The sequence below is a fragment of the Myotis davidii genome, unplaced genomic scaffold, assembly GCF_000327345.1.
Source record: "Myotis davidii unplaced genomic scaffold, ASM32734v1 scaffold6, whole genome shotgun sequence".
NCBI lineage: Eukaryota > Metazoa > Chordata > Mammalia > Chiroptera > Vespertilionidae > Myotis > Myotis davidii.
Genome location: NW_006383011.1, coordinates 12,858,279 through 12,872,081, shown reverse-complemented (window position 1 = coordinate 12,872,081; position 13,803 = coordinate 12,858,279). Strand labels below are relative to the sequence as shown.

The window sequence follows — 13,803 nt, the reverse complement described above, 5'->3', positions numbered from 1 at the left end:
ATGACTTATAACTAAGGGACCAATAAGCAGACCTATGCAAACCTGTTCATCTGCCCTGAGAGTTTAAGTAGCTCAAGGTAACTATTTGGCTATTTTTCTTCTTCTTCTTATTTTCCAAAATTTAATTTTTCTATTTCAAAACACAGGAACATTTATTCTGCGTAGGGAAGCCCTGGTGGTGTATATGGAAAGTATAAAAGACCAGTTCTTCCCCATAATAATGGCCTCTTTAATGCAGGTCAAAAAAATGGCACCCGCTCTCAGCTCAGTTATACAGGATAAGAGGGTAAAGCCCTCAGTAGTTTCCTGGACAGCTTGAAAGAACCGTAAGGTACAAAGCACACAAAAACTTTACAGAATTGACAGCAAACTTCTACAATGTCATGAGCTTCACTGAAACTCTTTATTTCTTAAATACTTAAACTTTTTTTGTATTTTTTTTTCAAAGAAGGAATTCCTTCTGTGCCTGAAGGATAGAATATTCTCAATGAGGTCATGAGGACCCCCTGGAATGGTGTTATTCCCTTAGGCATGTCTCCAAATACTTTGTTCTTCCACTATTTAAATTATTCTTAAGGAGAAAAGCTAATAGTTAACAGCAGGGATCAAAAAGGAGGGCAGGGAGGTGTGGGCAACTTTCCTTAAAGGCTGGGGAAATGGAGGGCTCCAGCGGTTGAATGGACTGGCACATAGTCCTCTGGTACAAGCTGATGACTGATTAATTGATTGATTGATTGACCAATCTCCAATCATTCCACCAAGTGCTATACTTGCCTGGGCCTGCTTTAAAGCACCTATAAATGTACATGTTCTATAAACTATATATTAAGGACATTGAGCAATTAAAATTTGGGGCTGAAGTATTTGAGGAAGACTTCAGGGGCCAAGGAGATAGAACCAATGTACAGGCTCTGTGCAAAGCATGGGGAAGGGCTGAGCATGTGGAAAGTGAAAATAAAATATCCAATGCTTTTGTGATTACCAAAGTGAAATTTTCAGCACCATGCACCATAGTAATATAGAAGCTTGAAGAACTTCTAGGGTGGGGAGAAAGTAGTTTTACAGTTGTGAGTACATGGAACACATTTTATTCTAGTAATATTTATTGATTACTGTATTATTTTCTGTAAGAAAAACTGTCAACCGACTTTTGCCCCATTCTGTATATGGAGGAGAAAGTGCATTTTATTCTATGAAAATTTCCCTCAGATTAAAATACATACTATTTTTCACTCTAGATAATCATAAGAAAACCCTTCTAATATGTTGGCCAATATATATAGTAGTATTTAAATGCTTCTACAGACGAGTTCAAATTCTATTTGTAGACAACTCAGCTTTTCTGAGTTTCCTTTTTCTCATCTATAATACATGAGCATTAATAGCCCACTCATCTAATTATTGTAAAGATTAAGAGACCAACTTGTGATAGACTATCAGAACTGAAGCTCTGACCAAAGTGCCAACACTATAGATATGAGATAATGTGAGTCTTAGATAACTAAATGCAAAATTTACAAAGGAAATGATAAAATACTGGTTCTCAGACCTTGAGTCCCTCAGTTACATTAAGGACATCATCTTCATAACAACAATAAAGGAAATTAAGATGTCTAAGAAATTGGAAAGAAAGATGTCTAAAAATATTTTTGACATAGGTAGGTCTTACTATGCAATAAATGTGAGTTTACAACCTGGCCCCAAGCTTAGTGAGAAGGCTTCAGGTCTCCTTGAAAACCTGCATTGTTTCCTGCAGTTGCAGTGGTCGGCAAACACATTTGTCAACGGAGCCAAATATCAACAGTACAACGATTGAAATTTCTTTTGAGAGCCAATTTTTTTAAACTTAAACTATATAGGTAGGTACATTGCTGTTAACTTAATTAGGGTGCTCCTAAGGCTTAGGAAGAGCCACACTCAAGGGGCCAAAGAGCCTCATGTGGCTCGTGAGCCGCAGTTTGCCGATCACAGAGTTGGGGGATACGGGACTAGTGCCTGACATATTAAGAAAGTTCACACAGAAGAGTAAAATGAAAGCATTGGGAATGGGCCTCACTTCCAAGGCTCTCAGGGCTAGTGAGACACACAATGCATGAGCACTGCTCATGGGCAGACGTGGGCCCCGTGTGTAGGGGAAGCAAGCCAGGCAGGACTGCCTGGGGTAGACCAGACCCCAGCAGTGAGGTTGGCAGAAGGAACAGAGGGCATAACCACTCCACGGGGCTTAAGGACAGGAGGTCCCAGCAGAGGAACCTTGGATGAACCCAGGAGCGTACCAGGAAAGGAAGAGTGAACTTGAGGATCTGTCAGACCAGGAGTCTGAACAGAACATCATCTAGTCTCGTCACCAAGCTGTGGGAAGACTGTAACAGGAAGGGACAAAGCTGAAATGCCCCTTTTCCTGCCTGTGACTGGCCCAAACAGACTCCCACCCCAAATTTCAGTTTTGATGAATAAGTAGCTTAGATTGGACAGTTTTTTAAATTTTTGAATTGCAGTTGTTTTATAATGTAAAATGATTACAGGATTGTCTTAAAATGAGCCCAAACATTTCCTTAAACTGGTATATGATACAAATACCTCAACAAAATATATTTTAAAGTGATGGTTTGAGGTGAAAATATTGTAGCTTGATTAGATTCAAACATCATACTTCTTTAACAATATGGCATTTGAGCCCTTAACACGGTGTCTGACCTATAGACAGTCAATAAATAACATTAGTCATTGAGTTAATTATGATAATGACAATAATGAAGGTAGTTTATTATAATGTAACTCTGAATAGAGAACAAAGACAGATTCGAGGCCACAAGACCATCTCTCCCAAAGATACTCAGTTCTGCATATGGCCATCACTGTGCATGATTCAAACTTGTGTCCTGGCAAGTGTACCAGTAATTATCTCACAGACCATCAAGTTTCTCAAAAATAGATGGAATCATTTATGTTACATGTATAAATGCTGAAAGTAGATACAGTACATGAGTACTAGGTCTTTTGAAAAATCCCTGAACTCCCAGGGAAAACCGGTGATGGGAAATGTAAGCAGTGTGTGGGGTGGGAGCGGGGAGTGAGGACATTGTACAGCCTGGCTAGGCAGGTTAATAAGTAACTTCCAAAAAATCCCGAGATGACCAGATGGGCTGTCCTGTGCCAGGGTAGCTATGGGGATAACAACATTGCCAACAGCTGTTAGGGCAGGTGAGCCTCATGAGTCTGCCCTGGTTATGAACCCCTGAGCTTCCAAAAGCACACTGGCTGAGCTCCTGCCTCCTTGAGAGAAATCAATGAGATCCCAGGTGTAAACTATTTATAACAGTGCATGGGATGGGACAAACCTTCAGAAATGGTTAAAATACTTATTACTATTTAATATTACCATCATTACCTGAAAGGTGAGATGTTAAAAACCTCTCTAAGCCTTACTTTCGTTTCATCATCTGTATTGTGGACCTAAGTACAGCCATCCCACCTCTCTGTACATCTTAGCTAGTGCTTCGTAAAGGTAGATGCTGAAGAGAGTGGTGTAGCCTTTCTAAAAGCAGACTTAGAAAACCACATGAATGTGGCATTAGCAAGAAAGCCCGACTGACCGAATGTTCCCCTGCAGCAGCGCTCCTTTCTAAAAGCAGACTTAGAAAACCACATGAGTGTGGCATTAGCAAGAATGTTCCCGCCCGACTGACCGAATGTTCCCCTGCAGCAGCGTTGGCAGTCCCCTCCAGTGTGTGAACACAGTGAGCCAACAGCAGCTCCGTGCCATCAAAACCCTGCTTTCCTGCAGGAGTAAAGATGGCAAAATCGGCTCCAGAGCATCTCCATAGCAGTGGGGCTGAGCCCACCCCGTTTCCAGTCTATTTCCATGCTAACCCATGGCTCAGGAGGAACTGTGCAGGTTCAGGGGGTAGAAGCTGGTTTTCCTCTGTCACAGTGAAAGGGGGTGGCAGTCTATTACTACCAAGCCAATGGAAATGTAACAACTGCCTGAAAATAACAGTGAAACTTACTTTTGGGCTCTGTAATCAACAACGATAACCTTACCCAGAGTCCCCCAGGCCCCTCTGGCCTTTCCAGACCTAGAGGAGCACTGATGAGTTTAGTCAACTGAACATTTAGTTCCATGCAATGCCTAGTTTTCCAGTATCTTGATGATGGTAGCAGCTACCTCCAACCCCTGCCCCAGGGCAAGGAAACCCAATCCCCTGACTTTTGCATAGCAGTTTAAAGATCACCCTTGGCTCCTTTGATGGCTCCATTATATCTCAAGTGTCCTGTTTATTTCTTCAAACAAATCCAGAGCAGCCACACATTCCCTTCCTGCCCACAGGGATAACATGGGTTCCAACCAAATTTACTCTCCCAAGAATTTGGCACTAGGATTCCTAAACTCAAGCGAGTTTCTCTTGGGTCTCTGAATTGGTCGGAGGTGGAAAGTCAGGTCTGGGGAGGCCAAGTTTGCCAGTGCTCATGAAAGCAGAGAAAGCTTTCACATTGTGCAGAGGGAGAAGAATGAGGGGGTGCTCATTGGGAAGCTGAGAGAAGGCAGCACCCAGCCCCCGTGGAGACCAACAGAGGCAAAGATGCTTTTATGATGCACAGCCTAGAAATCTGCTTTCTTGCCCTTGAGCCCTTGAGTGCTATACCCTGCCTCTCTCCCCCCTCCCCCACCCTTATTACTTAAATTAGCCTGAATGGGTTTATGCTTTTTGTACCCCAAAGACCTTTGTCTAATTCTCCCTTCATAAAAAAAAGGTTAGGTCTGAGAACCAAGCAAACTATGAGACTTACGTTCTGGAGTGAGAGAGGCTTTGCCAAGCTTGCTTTCCCAGGTGGCTCTGACATCCAGAGAAGCTCAACCTCTGGGAAGACCGCTCAGCTTCACCTTGGCAGTCCCTGAAGAGGGACGAGCACTGAAGACCTAGCTATGAAGAGGCTGAGATCTCTCGAGAAGTCACCTGACCCTTAAGAACCCAGCTCTGAGCACCTGCAGGCACTTGCTTCTTCACACCCTAAATACCACCAGCTTTATGAGATCAGCTCATCTAATCACTGCCTGCCCCATGGTAAACCGGTACCACATCTGAAAGGCATTTGAGCCATGGGTTCAGGTTTCCAGGAGCCTACACATCCCTGTGGGAGGACTGAGGAAAGCTATCTTTCCTGGTGCATGACCTCCCTTACTTATTTGTAAGCACACAAGCCAAGGCCTGAGGCTGTCAGAGCTCAGCCAATGTTGTGGATGAGCAGAAACCAGCATCAGGGCTTTAAACACCTCTATCACCTACAGCCAAACGACTAGGAATGGGAAGGTTTGGGGCCATCAAACCTGCACCAGAAATGAACAGCCGGGAGATGGCCTACAGTCTCCATCTTGCACCTATGGCTGGCCATGGGAATGGTCTTCTCCAGTGAGTCCATAGGAGGTCTCAGATTTCTTTTCAGAATGTTGCTCCAGGCTGTCACTAGTCGTTAACTGGGGTTAATGTGAGAAAGAAAACAAAAAAAGCTTGTTTTCCCCGGCCTATTGTAAAAATTGTTGAACTGGGAATTAAAGACTAGATATTAAACACTAACTAGCTGCCTGGGCACATTCCTCTTATTTGTGAAAGGAATGGGTCATACCAGATTGTCCTCACGATCAATGGTAAAAGGTGGAAAGAGAAATTTCAAATAACAGATTTGGAGGGAATTGAAAAAACGAAACATGGAAAACTATGGCTAATGTAGAAGAGATTCCAGAACAATCACAAAGGGTAAAGGATTTTTTTAAAGCGCTTTTAGGGAACAGGGAACTTGAACTCTGCTGCAGATGTGTAAGCTGATCCAGGGTTTGTGGGGAAGCAGAGGAAAGAACTTCCAAGACAAGACAAACGGGTCAAGACAACTGGGCATGGAAAGAAAATAACATCTCATAGCGGGTGGGAGTGAGAGTGAGTAAAATGAGCTGACAAAGGAATTACAGTAAAGAAAATAGATTGAGACTGAGTCCTGCAAAGCCTGGAAACTCAGTGGAGAAGGCAGGAAACAACAGTTTCATATCTCTAAGTGTCTTTCAATGCTTGTGTGGGAAAAGGAGGAACAAAAATGGCAAATCTTACTTTTATGGTCCATACATGATGATTGCCTCCAAAGCAATCTCTTTCCTCACCAGCCTCAGCCCATTCTCTACACGGAAGCCAAAGAAAAGATTCTAAAGTGCATCCTAAACTCCACTCTCCTACTCAAAACCCCTTAATTCCTCCTCTCCTCACTGTCTGGGACTACGTGGAGGGCCTTTCCAGACAGGCAAATCACCCTGCTACCTTCTGAGAAGCTAAGGGGGGCCTTCCAGCCCAGCCTCCTTCCCTAGAGATCACCTTTCCAGTTCACATTTTATACCTTGCAAATCTACCTCTTTGTTTACAGCGGCTTGGCCTGAGCGAGTGAGCCTGAGCGACCGCTGCAGGGCAAAAGCCCATGAAGCTGTGTTCCAGGCAGGTCCACTCACTCTGGGGAATTTGAGCCGAAGCAGAGAGTCGGCAGAACTGGGGACACACACAGGAACAAAGGCCATAGGTAGGAGCCATGAGTTGGAAGAAGGCCAGGTAGAAGAAGCCAGAAGCAGAGAAGAGAGAGAAATGATCCCAGTGGGAGTGGGCAGAGCAGTGGGAGGATGTATGGGGGATATGCCAAGGGAGCACCTAAGAGGGTTGTTCTTGAGATGCCAGTGTGACTATTAGAACAAAGTTCTTATTTGCTGTGTGACCTCATGGCTCAGCAGCTAAAAGGATGTGTCTTGCTTCCTAATGGATCCTTAAAATAATCTCCCATTAACTGAAGCAATTTTTCCCTTACAAACTAAAAATCAATAGATCAATCAATCAATTCACCAACAGGATAACAGGAGCTTGCCTCCACTTTCAGTGCCACCTCCTGCTTTAAGGCTAAGCGCAAAGCCAGACTGTTCTTTTAAAGTTTCTTATTTGAGCAAATGCGCGATTGGATGGCATGTGGATGAACAAAGCTTGGGCGTGTTTAGACACGGCCAGGACTTGGGCGCCCTCTGGATCACTCAAGTACCAAAGCAATGACTTACCAAATAGCAACAGTAAAGGGGAGACAATGGGGCACAGGGGTTATGTTCAGGACTGAGTGAGTAGGTAGCTGAGTAACGGAGACAAGTGTGAGATCAAGTCGGAAAGAACAAGAATACTACCGCCAAAGCTCAGAGATATTGCAGGTTTGGCTCCAGACCAGCGCAACAAAGGGAATCATAACTCCTTCACTGGTGGAGGTTCTTGCCTTCAATTTGGAAACAAAAACAAAAATAAAACAAAAACAAAACAAAAAACCCCCACACGGGCTACATCCTGGAAGGGAGGTACTCCCCTGCCTTTACCTTCTAATCTTTGCTTGGAAGTAGAATGCATTTGAAAGGAAAGCCCTGGCTGGGCCATCTCTGATTGGGGAAAGGTAGATTTGAGGAAGGATGAAAGGGAGGTTAATGAATAGATAATAGTCCTAGTTTGGGTGGGAAGAGGGAAGAGATAAGATAGGGGACAGAGGGAGAGCTGCTCAAAGCCCTCAGGGGCAAGAAATTTGGGGTCTGAGGGGAAGAACAGAGGGCAAAGCTCAGCCTGGCCTGACCTACACATGGCCTATAAATGAAATATTCACTTTTAAGTGGTTTTCCTAAGTGGACACCTGAAGGCGCTGTATTCCAGTCACCTGGAAATCTTTTCTTTTTTCTTTTTTTTGTCCCCCATCAAGTAAATTGTCCTCAATTTGCTGAAGGATAAACAAGTAATGCTATAAAGAAAGATACCCATGGAAGACAGAGGTCAAAGACTACCTTTCCTCCCTCTCTTTGTTCTTGAACCAGATTCATGAATGAACAAGCCTGGCCTTGATTCAAGCCCCTGGGTAATGGCTAGGATTCAATAAGATAACCTGATTTAAATCCCCTTAGCATTCCATAGGAAATCAATAAATATCAGCTCCTTCCCACATACAACCACATACAAACATGCACACTTGCCAACTACAGGAACAAGAGTAGGAACATGAGGAGGCGTTACACCGACCCTTTATCTCCCTGAAGGGGGCAGGACTCAGAAGCCCCACAACGGATGTACAGCTGTGCGAGAAATTCATTCCAGAGAGCAAATTTATGCTGCTCTTTTCGTTGCATGTTGCAGCTTGCACATAATAGCCAGAGGGAATAGAACACAAACAGCTGGGAAATAAAGATGAAAGCAAAACGGTGTCAGCAGGGAGAGACACACCTCCCCTGAGGACCCGGCAGTGTCAGGAAACATAATTTGAACAAGGTCACCTGCATAGAATCCTCTTTTTCAGAGAAATGCCCATTTCCGACCATCTCCTTCAAAGTCAAGGTAGGGATTGGCACACGTGTTCCCTAGCTTTCAAATTTCTACTGTCAGGTCCAATGCATATAACGAAACAGAGCCACAGGCGAAATCATGCGTTATCAGAAGGCTGACTGGGATCCGGGATGGTGGGAAAACAAAGAAATTCTGCTTCCTAGCACAAAAGGAGCCTGTTGAGGTTTCCCCCGTCCTGAATCCCAGATGGCAAGTTTTGTGGCCATATACCGCCCTCTAGTGTCTTTTTAAGGGATGGTAACGTGAGAAATAAAAACACTTCTCATGATCCCCAGGCATCCCATATCATCCCAGCACAGGACTGAGCAAACCGAACAAAGCAAGTGAAATTCTTAGGGGAAAAAAGGCAAAGCCGGGATTTTTACTAAAATTAAAAAGTGCGTTAAATTTGGCCTCAACACAGATACCGCATTTCCCCGGACTTTGGAAAGCACAGGGTCTAGATTAGTGAGTGCTCTTTAAAAATACAGACACCTGTTCTGCGCGCATCAATCTGTCGGAGGTGGGGCCCGTGAATCTGCATTGAGTAAATCCCTCCACGTGACTCCGATGGGGTTACGTTGGTTGACTGCACTTTGAGAAGAACTAAAGTGACTTTAAGGAGAGTGTAAAATAAACCTGATGAGTTTCTTTTAACCCTAAAGAATACAGCTCTTAGGCCAAAAAAAAAGGCATAAAATAAAAGCTGTCCAAGACAGATTGGAGTGGCTGAATCCTTCATGACTGGCACGGAAGACAGCAGTGCTGCTCAGTGCCGAGTGAAGAGTTCATACCAGTGGTTCTCAACCTGTGGGTCACGATCCCTGAAAATACATCCTGCATATCAGCTATTTACATTATGATTCATAACAGTAGCAAAATTACAGTTATGAAGTAGCAACGAAAATAATTTTATGGTTGGGGGTCACCACAACATGAGCAGCTGTATTAAAGGGTCGCGGCATTAGGAAGGTTGAGAACCACTGCTATAGACGGTCCTATGTGATAAGCCCCTCAATGGGAGTGGGCATGTAGGTAGGAAGGAGAAACGATGTGTCTCAGAGACAGTGCCCTACTTGTCTGATGAGACATTACCCACTGCCTGGCACTGCTTCTCTGTGCCCTCGAGGGGCAGGTCTGTGCAGGTCACATACTTCAACCGACCTTGAACTGCTCTTTTCCACCCGTTTTAGTCCCGGACATAGTGCCCAGTTTCTAGTGAGGCTCACTCATGCTTCCTGAGGTCCCTCCCTACACAAACAGGACAGCACTTGGCTTTGAGCTGGCGGCTGGCTTGGCCAGCACACTCAGTGTCAGGATCTCTCCCTTTCCTTCACAATGACTGCCTGAGCCTGCTGTGTACATCGGGGCACAAAAAAATCAGGGGCAGGAAATGCCCTCTATTCCCTTCAGTCAGAGACAAGAAAGAGGGTTGGCCCGGTAAGCAGCATTTCCTTTGAATTGCATTTCACCTTTTGAGCTAAGCTACTTGATCTGTGGGCACAAACAAGATGTCTTTGAAGTTAACAAGAGGCCACGCTGAGAGAGGGAGACAGCCGTTACCACTTATTTTAGGTGTTGGGTGATTATAAATAAGTTCTGCAATTACAGAAAGTGAAACACTTTTCTTTCTTCTTTTATCTGATTTAGAAGGAGGACTTTTCTCTAGAAAGACTTCTGTTGGGTTTTCTCTTTCCAGTTCCCTAACTGCCCCATGTATATTCTTTTTGAATCAAAGGGAAAGATCACATCAGTACAAGTGAACACCTCTTGTGTTCAAGTAAAAATGTGACCACGAGGGTCCCTGTAGGACTATGCAATGCATCCAGGACAGGGCAGAAGCAGCAACTGAGGGGCCTGGGTCAAAACTGGGGATGTCCCCTGATCAGTTTTGCTCAGTGGATAGAGCATCAGCCTGCAGACTCAAGGGTCCCAGGTTTGATTCCAGTCAAGGACGTGTGCCTTGGTTATGGGCACATCCCCAGTGGGGGTTGTGCAGGAGGCAGCTGATCGATGTTTCTCTCTCATCGATGTTTCTGACTCTCTATCCATCTCCCTTCCTCTCTGTAAAAAAACCAATAAAATATATTTTTTAAAAATTAAAAAAACCCAAAAGACTGGGAACGTGTCTTTGCTCAATTGTACCAGTATTTTTATCCCTGGGCAAGTCATTCCCAGTTCAATAAATGCTAATGATACCTCATCCAATGCTGGTTGTCCTTTTAAATGTGATGGGATCACCTGTCCAGCATGGCTTAGTGGTTGAGTACCGACCTATGAACCACCACACATGTCCAGGTTCCAGGCTTGATCCGCAGGGAGAGGTGTGCAGGAGGCAGCCTTTCAATGATTCTCATCATTGATGTTTCTATCTCTCTCTCCCTCTTCCTTCCTCTCCATGGAATCAATAAAAATATATTATAAAAAATGTGATGGGATTGATACTAGTAGATATGTTCTTAGTAATTCACAAAAGCCCACTGAGATAGAAACTTGTGTTATTTTTTTCCTGTTATTGACAGATTTTCCAAGATGTTTATATTGGTCACTTGGAGAAATCAAGTATCAATAAGGAAAGAAAATGTCTGCTAAGACTTTGTTAGAAGCTAGTAAAAGAAACATTCCCACTGGTGCATGTGTGGTGGGAGGATTCACTGTGGGAGGCACAAAGGCATAAGCCAGGCTCAGATCCCGGTTGGTCAGGGGGGCTGTACGTATTTCGGACATCTCACCAGGGAAAGAAAACAAATAAACTCTTGAAGAAACTCCTTAGGTATCTGTTTATCTTGACTCCACATTGATTGCAAACGGAAACTTGCAAATGCCTATTTTTCTTTATAATATGGAAACAAACACATTTCTCTCACCCTTTAAAATTTAATCATGCATGCATTCTTAGGTGTTGCATGTGTTGAGCTGCTATTAAAAATGCATGTATCTGCCACATTAAAGAGGGAACAGAAGCTTGTGTGTTGTATTATTAATTATATGCAGGAAATGAAATTCTGGTTACTATTTGCAGAAGGTACACACACACACACACACACACACACACACAGGCTCTGCCCGGTGAGTGGCGACCTTGGGGTTCATGTCCGCTGCTCTGACCCGCTGCACTTACTCTTGAGGTCCAAGTTCCTGGCTCCGGCGGTGATCTGCGTTGTGATTTTCGTGTCGATCTTTACAGTGTGGAGATTGCTGGTGTCCCTTGATATCATCACGTTGTGCCACTGATTGTCATTGAGAGGTTTATTTGAACTCCCTTTGATGAGGTTAGCACCATTTCCCAAGTCAAACACGTAATGTAAGTACCTGGGGGGAGAAAGGACAGTGGGAAAATGCCATCACTTTTTGAACTTTTTTTATGGAGTCAAACTCGATGCTACAAGAGGAGAATTTTTCTTTCAGGTGCCTCTGTCCTTGCTAGAAGTCATGTGAGTGACTTGTATAAAAACTCAGCTAATGAGAAGGAAACTCTATTCTGCATCAGTAAGGCAGATTCTTTATTGTCTTCACTATAAAGAATAATGAAAAAATATCTATTTTTTATATTAGGGTCTATACCAGGGTTGGGGAAGCTTTTATTTTGGCCAAGGACCATTTGGATATTTATAGCACCACTCGTGGGCCATACAAAACTATCAAGTTAAAAATTAGCCTGCTATATTTGGTCAAACATTGAATTGCCTCACTCCTAATGCCTTGGCAGGGCCAGAACAAATGATTTTGGAAAGAATATACCATTCCTTCTTTCACCCCTCCCTCAAGCCTTGGCTAACCACAACGAACTGGTAATTCTTCTCAGCTTCTTGCATTGCTTTCCCCTCCACCTGGAATGCCGGCTTCTCTATAGAAATGTGGACTCATCCTTCAAGTCTCAGCTCTACTCTCTACCCCCTGCCTCATACGTTTCATATTTTCCCTAAACACTAAGCCTTTGCACGTGATCATCTTAGAAAAATGTTCACAGTGCTTCTTTCCTATCTATGTGTTCACCTACAACCCCTAGGATTGAGTACTGGCATATGCGTGCCTTGGGGTTGGTGGACTCTGAGATATGCATGGGGTAGCAAGAGTGTATATATATATTTCCTGGCACATTATCTAGCCCATTGTAAATATGCAATAATAGTCACTGAATGAATGCCCATATTAATTAAATTACATAAAACTTTTATCACACTTTCAAGGAAATTTCACAAAAATCCTTCTAAATTCTTCAAGAAACTTGGGCATAGAATTCAGCTTGAGTTAAATGGGATTTTGTAAAATTGAGGAAGTCTGATTACTTGAATTATCTATTTGACATAGCAAAAATTAGCCTACAAATTTGTAGGAATTATTTTGTAGAATTATAGTGTGCTTAGTGATAGTAAGGCAATCCACATTGGAAGTGTAAGATTCATGGAATGCAGAGCATAAATTAGAACCTGATGTTACTTATATCTCATATAATATCTCACATATGGAAATGTAGGTGTAAAAGACTACGCAATACCCCTATTAATTTATAAGATACTTACATAATTTAAATGAATATATTATTTGTATACCCTTGCCCATGGCCTTGTAAGCCAATACATTTTGCTGAATGTATGTTTTTGGAAATGGAGGCCCATTTCCACCAAAGTTTCATTTCTCATTGGACTGTCATATACTCACCCTTTAACTAATTCAACCACAATAAAGTCATTTCCATCCCCACTGTTATATAGAATTAGTCCATCTAGGGATGTTGTCTTGAACTGGAAAAAAAGATGCATAGAAGTGTAGGCTTGCAACGTAGCTAAGGCAACATAGCTTGATTTGGTCTTGAAGGTAACAGGGTCTGCTATGATATTCCGGAAGCCAAACCTGGCATTGAGCTCACAGTAATCTATGTCACCATTTTTACACAAGTCAATGTATGCCATCCCATTAAATGTCAGGCTCTGAAGGTGTCCAATGAAGTTGGAGGGGACAGAAGACAGATACCGCCGTTCCGTGATGATGCCAGTCTCTATGTTATGAAACTCTAGTCTGGTATGATCGCCCGCCATTTGACCTACATGGGAGAACCATGCATTATTATTTTCCATATCTGGAAGGCACTTTCAATTTATAACAACATCATATTTTAAGATACAAGAATCCAAATACCTCTTTGATATTCAATTATATATAGTAAAATCACAGAAGTGATGTTAAAGGGCAAGGCTGAAACACATCACACAACTTTCTTAGATCAGGTTTCTCTCTGTTCAAATTTTAGCCTTAGTAAAAATTGTCCTCATTAGACAAAGTTACAGAGTTTTAAAAAGTAGAAGGGCCCATGGCTTAGTGTTTGAGCATCAACCTCTGAACCAGGAGGTTACAGTTCAGGGCACATGCCTGGGTTGCAGGCCAGAAGGGGGTGTGCAGGAGGCAGCATATCAATGATTCTCATCATTGATGTTTC

General features: G+C 43.1%; 1 protein-coding gene across 1 annotated transcript in view; it reads right to left on the bottom strand.

Moving 5' to 3' along the window:
* The window catches only part of NRXN1 (neurexin 1), an 889,774-nt gene that overhangs the window by 482,992 nt on the left and 392,979 nt on the right, over window positions 1-13,803 (bottom strand). The window contains exons 12-13 of the mRNA XM_015557923.1: window positions 13,029-13,410; window positions 11,488-11,678 (exon numbers count right to left, since the gene is read on the bottom strand). Of these exons, the coding sequence (XP_015413409.1) occupies window positions 11,488-11,678; window positions 13,029-13,410 (573 nt within the window). The remainder of the gene's footprint in view (window positions 1-11,487; window positions 11,679-13,028; window positions 13,411-13,803) is intronic.